The 12,688-nt window shown below is 40.4% G+C and overlaps 1 protein-coding gene across 1 annotated transcript; it reads left to right on the top strand.

Moving 5' to 3' along the window:
- Window positions 1–295: 295 nt before the first annotated feature.
- On the top strand, window positions 296–3,335 carry SLITRK2 (SLIT and NTRK like family member 2). Its single transcript, XM_009275348.1, has one exon. It carries the CDS (start codon window positions 296–298, stop codon window positions 2,867–2,869), a length of 2,574 nt encoding a protein of 857 aa, XP_009273623.1. The 3' UTR covers window positions 2,870–3,335.
- Window positions 3,336–12,688: the final 9,353 nt, after the last annotated feature.

Raw genomic sequence — 12,688 nt, 5'->3', positions numbered from 1 at the left:
GGGGGGGGGGGGGGGGGGGGGGGGGGGGGGAGCTCCGCGTTGGGGCTTCCCCCGCGGCAGCTCTGCAGGCGCTTTCCGAGAGGAAAAGGGGAGGGGTGGAGGAGGGGGCATTTCGGAGGAGTTTTGCAAGTCGCTGCCTTGCCGCCCACCTCTCCCCCAAGCTTGCAACCTGCTTTGCCCTCCCCTTGCAGCCTCTGCTCTTGGCCGTTTTCACTGGGGATTTCTTCTTTCTCTCCTTACCTGTCTTAAAAGGTTTGACTGTACGTACTGAAGCGGGGATCGAAGGCGCATAAAGATGCTGAAGGGTGTTTGGTTGCTCAGTTTGTTAACAGTGGCTGGGATCTCGCAGACAGAGAGTCGCAAACCTGCCAAAGACATTTGCAGCAAGAGTCGCTGCCCTTGCGAGGAGAAGGAGAACGTGCTGAACATTAATTGTGAAAACAAAGGATTTACAACTGTCAGCCTCCTCCTGCCACCACCGTCCAAGATCTACCAGCTGTTTCTCAATGGGAACGCGCTGACCCGCTTGTTCCCCAATGAGTTCGTCAACTACTCCAACGCCGTGACCCTCCACCTGGGCAACAACGACATGCAGGAGATCCGCACAGGGGCCTTCAGCGGCCTCCGCACCCTCAAGAGGCTGCACCTGAATAACAACAAGCTGGAAGTGCTGAAGGAGGACACGTTCCTGGGCTTGGAGAGTCTGGAGTACCTGCAGGCCGATTACAATTACATCAGTGCCATTGAGGCGGGGGCCTTCAGCAAGCTAAACAAGCTCAAGGTGCTGATTCTCAATGACAACCTCCTGCTGTCCCTGCCCAGCAATGTCTTCCGCTTCGTGCTCCTCACTCACCTGGACCTGCGGGGGAACCGGCTGAAGATGATGCCTTTTGCTGGTGTGCTGGAGCACATTGGAGGCATCATGGAAATCCAGCTGGAAGAAAACCCTTGGAACTGCACCTGCGACTTGCTGCCACTCAAGGCCTGGCTAGACACCATCACCGTGTTTGTGGGTGAGATAGTCTGTGAAACCCCCTTCAGGCTTCATGGGAAAGATGTGACTCAGCTCACCAGGCAAGATCTCTGCCCTAGGAAAAGCTCCAGTGATTCAAACCAGAGGGAAAAACACCCAGTACTCTCAGACCCACACATCTCGAGGCTATTGCCCACAGCCAACTCTGCCATGAATCCCACCAGAGCCCCAAAAGCCAGCCGGCCGCCCAAAACCAGGAACCGCCCCACACCCCGTGTCACTGTGTCGAAAGACAGACAAATATTCGGACCTATCATGGTTTACCAGACAAAGTCTCCTGTGCCCATCACCTGTCCAGCTGGCTGCATCTGTACTTCACAGAGCTCAGACAACGGCTTAAATGTGAACTGCCAAGAGAAAAAGATAAGTAACATCTCCGATCTCCACCCTAGGCCAACCAGTCCAAAGAAATTTTACCTTACCAGTAACTATCTGCAAGTCATTTATAGAACCGATCTCGTAGAGTACAGCTCTCTAGATTTGTTACATCTAGGAAATAACAGAATTGCAGTGATACAAGAAGGTGCCTTTAAAAACCTTACAAGTTTACGTAGACTTTATCTTAATGGCAACTACCTTGAGATTCTGTACCCATCTATGTTCAACGGGCTGTACAGCCTGCAATATCTCTATCTAGAGTACAATGTCATTAAGGAGATCCTGCCACGCACCTTTGATGCTCTGAGTAACCTTCATCTGTTATTTCTCAATAACAACCTGCTCAGATCTGTGCCTGACAACGTCTTTGGCGGCACTTCCCTCACCAGACTCAACCTTAGAAACAACCATTTCTCACACCTGCCTGTGAGAGGAGTCTTGGACCAGCTCTCGGCTCTAATTCAGATAGACCTCCAGGAGAACCCTTGGGACTGCACATGTGATATCCTGGGGCTGAGGAACTGGATAGAGCAAGTCACTGACCAGAACAGCCAGCAGTCAAATCCCCCTGTAGTTATCAATGAAGTCATATGCGAGTCTCCCGCCAAGCACTCTGGAGAGCATCTGAAATTCCTGAGCAAAGAAGCCATCTGCCCAGAGAACCCCAACTTGTCAGATTCTTCTCTCCTCTCCATGAATCAGAACACAGATACACCCCATCTCCTTGGTGTCTCGCCCAGCTCCTACCCAGAAATACACACTGAAGTTCCGCTGTCTGTCTTAATTTTAGGCTTGCTGGTTGTGTTTATTTTGTCAGTCTGTTTTGGGGCAGGCCTGTTTGTCTTTGTCCTTAAGCGCCGGAAGGGGGTGCAAAGCATGCCCAGCAGCGCAAACAACTTAGATATAAGTTCATTTCAGCTCCAGTACGGGTCTTACAACACTGAGACCCACGATAAAACTGAAGGACATGTTTATAACTACATTCCCCCTCCTGTTGGACAGATGTGCCAAAACCCAATCTACATGCAAAAGGAAGGAGATCCAGTTGCCTATTACAGGAATCTCCATGAGTTTAGCTATAGCAATCTTGACCACAAAAAGGAAGACCCCACCAGTCTTGCATTTACAATCAGTGCAGCCGAATTACTGGAAAAGCAATCCTCGCCAAGGGAACCAGAGCTTCTGTATCAAAATATTGCAGAAAGGGTCAAGGAACTCCCCACCGGAGGATTAGTTCATTATAACTTTTGCACCTTACCCAAAAGGCAGTTTGCCCCTTCATATGAATCAAGACGCCAAAACCAGGACAGGATAAATAAAACTGTTTTATATGGAACTCCCAGGAAATATTTTGCGGAACAGTCTAAACCTGAGCATCCTTTACTCCAAGGAAAGCTACAAACAGAACCAGACTACCTCGAAGTTCTGGAAAAACAAACTGCAATCAGTCAGCTGTGAGGGGGGAGGTGGGAGACAAAGAAAAATTTTTAAATGAGCTCAGCATCACGTTTGATTGAGTCTGAACTCAGTGCTGATGTCATCTGTTGCATTCCCAACATTTCCACTTTTTAGATTAGGGAGTGAGAGAGAAACGGAACCCTTGCAGCGTAGCAGGGATATGGTGTTGCTTTTGCAATGTTCCCTTTAAGTTATTTCTATATCTCTCTCCTTTTGACCCTTCTGTAGGAACTGTCACTGCAAATGTATGTTTCTGTAATAGATCTTGCATAATTCTTTTTGATTTGGAAGGAAATGAGGAAGGGGGTCTTTGGGTTTTCTGTTGTTTTTATTCTTTTCATTTCAATATGGAAACTTAATGTATTATGTAGAAGATCTCCAAAGATCTTTTTTCCTGGACTATCTTTTTCTTTTGTAAATAATAATATACAGAACTGCTGTTTCAATTACCAAGTATAGCCACTGGGCGTCACTTTTTTGTGTTAAAGTGCCTTTGCACTTTAAGTACATTATTACTTAATTGTTGCTCTTAGCTTTGATAAATTGAACCTATTTTAATGTGTTGTATTTTTGAAATTAAAAAAAATTGTAAAATAGATCTATATGTTTCTTTTGTAAATAATAATATACAGAACTGCTGTTTCAATTACCAAGTATAGCCACTGGGCGTCACTTTTTTGTGTTAAAGTGCCTTTGCACTTTAAGTACATTATTACTTAATTGTTGCTCTTAGCTTTGATAAATTGAACCTATTTTAATGTGTTGTATTTTTGAAATTAAAAAAAATTGTAAAATAGATCTATATGTCGCTGCATTAAATTGGAAGGTTTGATTTATAGGAAAGCTGCCCTTCTATGAATCTAGTTCTAGGACCTTACAGACTCAAATGTAAATTATTGGGCTATTTTTTCCCTCTGGGTTTGTTTAGAGTGATTCACTGAAATCAACTGAGAGGATTTAGTAATGGAATAGAGGTTATCAAATGCCTCAGCTGGGAGTAACAGCTCATTAATAAAAGATGTTTAACACAGTATCATAGTGAACTGAACAATTAATGTCCTTCTTAATACATTGCATTGCAGCTCTAACACAGTAATGTTCAGTGGTTTAAGATTATTTTCATACTTAAGAGAACATTACTCATAATATTTTATGCATTAAATTAGGTATTTTTATACATTTTATGACAGAGTTTATATTTGTAACTTTTTTGGACTGAAATTAACATGTCCTTTTCCTGCCAGATACATATTTTTTTTATAAGCAGGGACACCAGCAGGGGTCATCCCATGCCTCATTAAATTTATTAACATACAGGCAAATGAACCAATGCCAAAGGTAAAATTTGAACCTGGGTCTCTGGAGTCCTCCAAATCGAGGTAGCAGAGATGAGCATGTGCATCGCACTAACTTTCAGTAGTCTGAACTATGTCAAGTTTTCAGTCTCTAAAGCAAAAGTAGTATTGCTATAGTTCTAATCTGCTAGGGAGAACTACTATTAAGTTCATTATCTTAAATTTTATAAAATGTTTTAAGTTAACTGAATTCCATTCTCAACATTGGTTTTCTTAAGCCCATCAGTGAACAAACGCAATGTCTTTTCCTTTCCCATTAGCTCAGGCCTGTTTTACTTCAAGCTTTACGTTATCACCTTCAATTTACATTTCCTTCCTGGAGCATATTGAAACCATTTTTATGAACAAGTATACAGTCAAACTTTATTAAGCCTTATTAGCTTCTAAATAATTTTTAGATGCAAACATTATTGTGTGATTTAAAAAAATAGCCCCTATTTACAACAAAAACAGTTTTGTTTTGTCTATTGTAAATCCTTATGCAACTGGGATGGTGATCTGCATATAAAGTAGGCCAGGCTTTTCAATTCCTTATTAAAGCAATTGATGGAGTCTGAAAGAAGCACACTGTTTCCTTTTCATAAATAGGTTACTCCACATAATAATCCTTTATTATCATGCGGAGATTGAAGTGGCCTCTGCTGACTGATTTTTAGAGCTTTACTATAGTTAATAATACAGTATCTACAACTTCAAGAAATTTTCAGCAATAGCATTTGAGCTATAAATAACTACAATCAATGTTGTTCTAATCAGGGCTTTGCCAAAAGGAAGTTGCTTTATATTTAAGAGCTAAAGAGGCTTTGTATGTGTATTGCCAGATATCCAAGTCATTCAGTAAACTGTCTTCTAATGATTTATGTGACATCTGAGTACATTAATATGCTAACGTCAATTCTTTATGTTTAGAGTCCATAGCATCTATGGCTATTCATTAGATCAGGTTTAAAACTGAAGTGCTACAATGAACTACTGAAGAATCAGTCTTCAAAATGGTCTCACTTCAAGAAGGAGGCGGAATGGTATCACATTAGTTGAACTTGGAACATTTGACCGGAATAGCATCCACCTTTGAGTGAGGTACTTGTTTGAAAGCTTCCAGTGGTGATTGTCTTACTATGGCTCCTTTCCCTAGGTGATTAAAAGCATTTATTGCTGAAACCCTAAGAAAAGTATAGGTATTATTTTGAAGTAAAGTTATTAACTCTTTCCAGGTATGATTTTAGTATTGCCTGCAAAACAAGTACCATGTTATACCTGGCACTCTAGCGGCTAGGATATTATTATTTATTATTCTCTAGTGAACCAGAACCAATTACAGGTTTTTTGCTCAGAAAAATGCTATTTTTTTCCTACAAAAATGTTTTCAATTTTCTAGTGTTTAGACACAACAGAGGGAATTGATTCTTTTAGTAACTTTATCTTGTTTATTTTTACTGTTTCAGTCTCAGACTGTCTTAACATGTTTGCTTTGGTAGTACAGCCATGTTTTACAGAGCTTGTTGTTGCTTTACATTTCTTTAGCTTTCCTAGTGGAATTTATGTAGTGACTGGATTTTATTTTGCATCACCAGTACCAATTTAAAAATCATTATTGCTGTAGCTCTTTTAGGTTTGTTTTTATACCCTTCAGCTGACATCTATTAAGCAATTCTTTTCATAGTGTGTCTATGGGAGAGGGAAGGAGATTTTTTTCAGTTATGCTTAAAGAGATTTGTTTAACAGGGAAAGTGTGTCGGCAGCTGCTGTGTAGAAGGTCTCTACGTTTCTTTAGCTGTGCAGCCCTGAAAGCTGCTGCTTGTTACGGGAGAGCTGCTTGCCTGAGTAGTGGCTTGATAATGAGTCTGAAAAAATTTTCCTTCATAGTTTGAAGTTGAACTGTGAAAATTACGTAACCAGGCCAGCAAAGTATTTTTTCCCTTAGGAAAATGAGATGCAAATAGTTTTCTTTCTTCCTAAGTTTTCTTTTGTGAAAGTGGACATAATGACCTTTACAGAAACAGTAACGGTGCAGACTGAAGCACTGTTAAAACTATGCAGTTATCTCCAGTGAAAATGAGGGGCAGTACGCTTCCAATGCATTAATACATTTTTGAAGAGATCTTTCTGTGTAAGCATGAAGTGAAGTTTATCAATGATCTTAGAAACTGGATTTCAATAAGTAACTTTAATGGCAAAATGGAGAGGGATGCTATCCTTACACTACTGTGCCCAGATTGCCCTATGGTTCCTACGCAGACATCTATCTCCTGGGACGGTGCTGTGGCTTTGCTAGCAACAGAACAGAGGGTGACAGGTTAATTGCCTTCCCTTTTTCTCCCCACAAATCAAATGCTGCTTTTTGCAAAAGAGTCTGTACTTTCTATCTGGGTTCTCAAGTCTGCTGCAGAGCCACTCCAAATGCCCATTGGTAGTCCTCCTTTCTGTAGTCTCTCTCTTCCATCAGATTTCATCCTTTCGGGTTCCAGCATTTGCTCAGTTCCTACCTCACCTCCATTATCTGCTTCCCAAGCCCTCACCGTGTAACACCCCAACCTTTCCCCTCATATCTGTCCCCCTGGGCTCTCCTTTTCTTCCCTAGCTAGCTCTGGAGGACCTATTTCAGCCTTGAAGGGAATTGATGTCCCTGCTGCACGGAGAGCTCAGCCCTTACCTCCTCCCGTGACATTGCTGAGTAGCCTCATGTGAAATGAGACACCTGATCCCAGCGGCATTCCTGGGGGCCACACTGGAGGAAGGTCTGCAGAGCTGCTCCCTCTTCCGCTCGTTGAGCAGAGGAGAGAAGCATAAGATCAAATAGCGTTTCAGCTTCCACGCAGGATTTCCCATGTGCCAACCCTGGCTATGGAAGCAGCATTTCTGAGTAAGAACAAATGGATGAGCTATCTGAAACTACTGGCATCACATCACACTTTGCTGTAATTTCAGCGAGTTGTCTTCAGCATGGGTTAATCTTGCCAAAATTAGCTACTAAAATTTAAGACTCAGACTGGTTGTGTAGGGTCTCTAGAGTAAATAGCAAAAAACAGGCCATTCAAAGGTGATTTATTCCCTCCCAAAATATGTGGCATGAATTGGGCTACAGATATGCCTGCGTTTTTCCAGTAACCATAGAGGGGATAGATGATGAGCACTTAGATAGCTAATTCCCACATAGCTGCAGTCAGCCCAGCCTGATCATTTTCTAGCACACCCACATGCAACGTATATGCCTTGCTGAGTATCTGCCAGTCTCTACCCCAAGACGTTTCCACTCTGTCCGTGAGAAATGTTCCCCGTGGAGTTTATAGCCTGCTTCGGTCAAAGGCACTGGCTTTTTGTAACACCTTCTTGTACTGATAGAGAACTATACAGTAGGGTTTAGTTTGGCTTTCTTATTCTTCCCATCAACACTTGAGCTTGTAAAATTAAAATCAAACCTTTTTAAAGTTAGAAGCTGTAATGAGTAGTGTCAAAATAAGGATACCAACAAGTTAAATTGCCTAAATAGAAGTCTTAAAGAACACTGATCTTGTATAGGAATACAAATGCCATAATTTTAAACTGCTCATGAGTGAAATGAGATACTGGAAATGTTAATGAAACTTCTTAGGCTCTTACAGGCTAATCACTGATACAGTTTGTGATTTTTCATATTACTGTTTTTGCAGACAGTAAATGTCAATTAACAGAGAGAGAAGAAAAAAAACCCTGTTTCCCGAAGTCCCTCCCCCAACTGTACAACTCCAAACTAACAGATAAATTAACTTATGCAGATGATGTGACATTTCTTGTATTTTTCCCTTCACTTTTTCAAAGTGTTCTGTAGGAGAAGTACAAAAGTTATTCTGTTGTAAGAGGATCATTAAGTCTGTTTGGATTATTGATCTCATAGCTTTTCTGGGCACAAGGCCAATCATTTTGACTAAGGTTTTTAATCCTAGCTAACGAGGGAGGTGGATTAATGAGAAGTTTTGTGTTATTTTTTGTTATTGGAGGGTTGGTTGGATTTTTTGAACCAGTAGATTGACATGTTTATGAATACAGATGAATAGATCATTTTGTATGAAAGAAATGTTGGAGCTGCAATCAGAGATGCAGTCATTCTAGAGACCAAATAGACTCAAGAGTATGAGTGAAGTTTGAAAAACAAGACATCACAAAACTGGTTTTCTTCCTGAGATCATAAACACAGAGGGCCCCCATCTGAGTACAGCAGCGGCTTTTGTTACATGCTGTTAAACATTTGGAGGGATGAAATTAGAGGCCAGATGCACCTCCATTATCTTTAAGGATGTTCAGGTAACTGAAGTGTTCAGAATTTGGTTCTCATCTCTGATTGTTACCCTATTTGTGCATGCATCTGTATTACCACTGGTAATGCACTATGCTTGAAAAAGTAATCAAGGTGAAGTTTGGAAGAGTAGAGCTAGTTGCAGTATTTCCAAATCTTTTTAATCTCTATTTTTAAAAATACAGTGAATTAACCATTTGTGTAATTAACACCATAGTCTTTTAACTTCTAAGGTCCTTTGTAAAAACTAACTTTTCAGCAAACTGTTCAGATCAATACATGTGGCTAGTTACAAAACATGAGCAACACAAAACGTTGCTGATCTTAAAAAGGAAGGTGGCACTACCATTTAGAAATCGAGATAATGTAAATCCATATTTGCAGTATATCAGAAACTACACCAACATTACAAAGTGTCTGCAATACGACATGAGGATTCTTTATGGTGACAGAACAAGTATAAATTTGCATCTTAGCAACACAGATTCATTGTATCTTCTTTTCTCGCCCTGCGCCTGCATTGCTCCCCAGAGCCAGAAGTGTTAGGCACCAATTATCTTCTGAGTAGGAAGCAGTACAGCCATTTTAAGAATGCTGTCTGCATTGGAAAAGGCAGAGCTAATGTATATAGACCTGTTGCAGTTATCTCCTCTTGAGATAAGACCTATTTCCATACAAAAGCCTGGAAAAAAATCCCCTTGAGATCACTGATAATATGACAGAGTCTATTTTAAGGCATCTTGATTTTTTGTTCTGAGAGCCTCTCGTCTGAGAGGCAGAGGAATTGGAGTTAAGGCAGTTTTTTCCCATCTATAAACTATTTCCTTCTCCCCAGGGATTTGTTACTGACTTGGTCCATGCCAGTATCTTAGGTGGACAGCTGAAATGAACAGAAAATTTTGAGAGAACTGTGAAAATGTAATGACAACATAAATTCTCTTCTCACATAATAATAAAAATAATAATAATATAATAAAACATAATACTGAAGCAAAGCTGCCACAGAGGCTTTTAAAGGTTTCAGGGTACAGTCAAATCTGAGTGATTCAGGTGTAGATGCAGAGTACCTTTGTTAGCTTTATACCTGAGTGACTCCAGTGGAGTCCCCTGGGATTGGCACCAGCAACAAGAATCTCACCAAATACAGGCAGTCACTGAACTCACTGAAGTGTGAGTGGCAGAGGAGAGAGAAAAATGGTTATGTCCTCTTACCATCACTTAAAATGCCATTTGGGAATTTTCCAGACTGAAAGCTCATTCACATAAATCTGAAGCCAGCATACTCCCAAGTTTATACCTGAGTCACTAAGTATCAGATCTTTAGTAATGTTTGAGTACTCCATGATGTGACCTTTTGGTTTAAAGTGTGGCCAAAATCTTAACTGCTATCACCTCTCCTGCTCCTGGGAGTGTGAGGTTTTGCTTGGAATCTCAAGTTTATTATATCTCTGCTAAATTGTGATTCTTGATTATTCCTGACTGTATTCTTGCTATGGAGGGCAAATGGAGTATGTTCAGCGAAGTCTTTGTTTTTCCTTTATCTTCTTTCACAAGTAGCCAAGTTCCTCAAGTACCAGGGCAGCTGAGACTTGAACCGCTCAGAAGAGTTTCAGGAACTCAGTAATCCACTCAAGTGAGCAAAGCTTTACCAAAGCTTTACTGCTCCCATCACATCTGCTGTGTTCTGCTGAGCTGTTGCTTCTATTCAGATGTATTCCAACTTGAAACACATACACACTAATAAGTATCTGTGGAAAACGTTACAATATTCAGCTTACATGCTTAGTTACAATAGGAAAAAGAGAAGGAGTTAGAGGTTGGGAAAAGCCTTTCAAATTTTCTGGGCTTTTTTTCTGAAGGTTTCAGAGGGGCTTATTATGATTATTAGTGAAGCAAAAGGAAATCTAACAACACTGTTGTTTGGGGTTTTTTTTCCTTTTTATGCATGATAGTGGAAAACAAAAAGGGGGAAAAAAAGTAGATCATAATTGTCTTAACTGTCAAGATGTTAAAAGGAGACTACCAGAAAGCTAAGGACTTCAGCGCTCATAATTCAAAGAGCTTATACAAATGCCTATTTTTTGTGGAACTTCTAAAGGGAAATGGTACACAGACTGCTTTCCTAATGCCTAAGGGAACTGGACAGGCAATTTCCTTGGACAGTTGAGAAGTCCCAGCCTTAAAGCTATACCAGACTTACTGCAATTCAGACATAAGCATGGCTCGTGAAAAGACAATGATAGTGGGGAAAATGCTTGATGCTACAGTTCACACTTTAATTAGCAGTATAGTTTTTAGCTTGTGTTTTCTGAGACCATATTTACCATCCCATCTAACTCATAAGCTACTTACCAGAACTGAGTGGATAATTCTTATTTATTAATGTGGCCTTCTTTTCCATAATGCAATGTTTACAAATTTGTTTGCTGGTGGCTTATGTTTTCCATGGCTTCTCATTGTCCTCCAAATAATGCGTGGGAATAATTTCTAGCTGTAGAGTCCTAATGGGTAATTCATAGTGAATGCCTAAAATTGAACTACCAAGGACTTTGTTTGTACTGTTGTATTTATTTATTTATTTATTTGCTCTAGATAGGGAGCTAGTGGGCCTAGTTAAGAGCTCATTTGCTGGGAACGGAGAAATTAGCGTTCTCTTTTTAGTTCTGCCAGTGACCTTGCACAAGGCATACCTGTGTCCCATGCTTTAATTTCTGCATCATTAAATGAGGAGGATGATACTTTCTGCCTTAGTCTAGTGAGATTTACTGATGAGAATTATTTATTTGCTCTAGATAGGGAGCTAGTGGGCCTAGTTAAGAGCTCATTTGCTGGGAACGGAGAAATTAGCGTTCTCTTTTTAGTTCTGCCAGTGACCTTGCACAAGGCATACCTGTGTCCCATGCTTTAATTTCTGCATCATTAAATGAGGAGGATGATACTTTCTGCCTTAGTCTAGTGAGATTTACTGATGAGAAAGGTTAAGTATCATTGTTTTTCAAAGCCAGTGCTTATGGCTTTATAGATTCATCCCAATACAGCAATAGTCTACTGCTTCTTTCCCTGGCATATGTTATTCTGATCTAAGAACGTGGTGTGTACATTTCAGATTTAGTTTGGTTTTCTATTTTTACAGTTAAAAACAGACCATGAAGATTACCTTGTACAGGGAAAAAATACTATCTCTTTGTAAAAGGAGATGACATACATGGAATGAAATGGGGGAAAAAAAGCGCTACAGTTTGGTTTTAAACCGTTGAAAATGCATAGTATCCCATATCCTAAATTTTCCCTCTCTGGCCAAGTTGAATCACCTTGTCTGTTTCTGCCCTAGAGAATCCTTTCAACAATAGTTCTTAGAATACCAGTTATTTTTTATTCACCTTTTTTCTGCATGAAGTCAGTTTGGCTATTGCAGACAGCTTTTATGCTAGTAAGTGAGCCAAAAGAGGCTCTGAGTGGCAGACGGCTGCTGAAATAAGAACCTGGCACTCTGGGGAGAGAAAGAAATTCATTCAACTTTCCTTTTCTATCTCTTCCCTGTACTCTGTAACCTCTCCTTTTTTCTCCTCCATAGTTACTGTAATAATTCTCTTGCCCACTGAATGCAGAGTGTGGGCATATTTTTCCATATTACAGCCCAGCTACACACTGTAAAATCCAACTATTTTGTGTTGGAAAGCCCACCATTTTCCATTGACAGTCTTCCAGAACGTACGTGGACAAGTCATGCCTAGCAATCTGAGGATGCTTCCATGCAACAGAGAGCTGATTTGTAAATGTAGGACTACATGCTACAAGAATCTGGGGCAGCATATCCATTCAATGCAATGGAGCCACAATTTCACCTCCACTTTTAAATTGGCTTTTGATTAACCAACTAAAATTCATTCACTGGCTAAGTAAGTTATTCTGGTTTAGGTTTCGATTTTGTGCCCATCTAAATTTTGAGACTGCTAAGACTGATGCTTTCACTTTCCTTGCTGATTCATAAAATGGGACACGTGACCAGTTGTTCCTGGTTTCTAGACTGTAAATGACATGGGGATTTTTGGCTGGATGTGGCAAGTGCTCTGATCCCATGCACAATTTTATACTTCCAGATAACTGGCAGTTGTTTAGAGGCTGTTTATATAGAACATAAGATACATGGTACACCACAAAATATTTCTAGCAGTGAAGTGTAAACCATCT

Source organism: Aptenodytes forsteri, unplaced genomic scaffold, assembly GCF_000699145.1.
Source record: "Aptenodytes forsteri isolate BGI_AS27 unplaced genomic scaffold, ASM69914v1 Scaffold143, whole genome shotgun sequence".
Taxonomy (NCBI): domain Eukaryota; kingdom Metazoa; phylum Chordata; class Aves; order Sphenisciformes; family Spheniscidae; genus Aptenodytes; species Aptenodytes forsteri.
The sequence above is the reverse complement of the archived record's forward strand: the minus strand, read 5'-3'. Positions and strand labels throughout refer to the sequence as shown.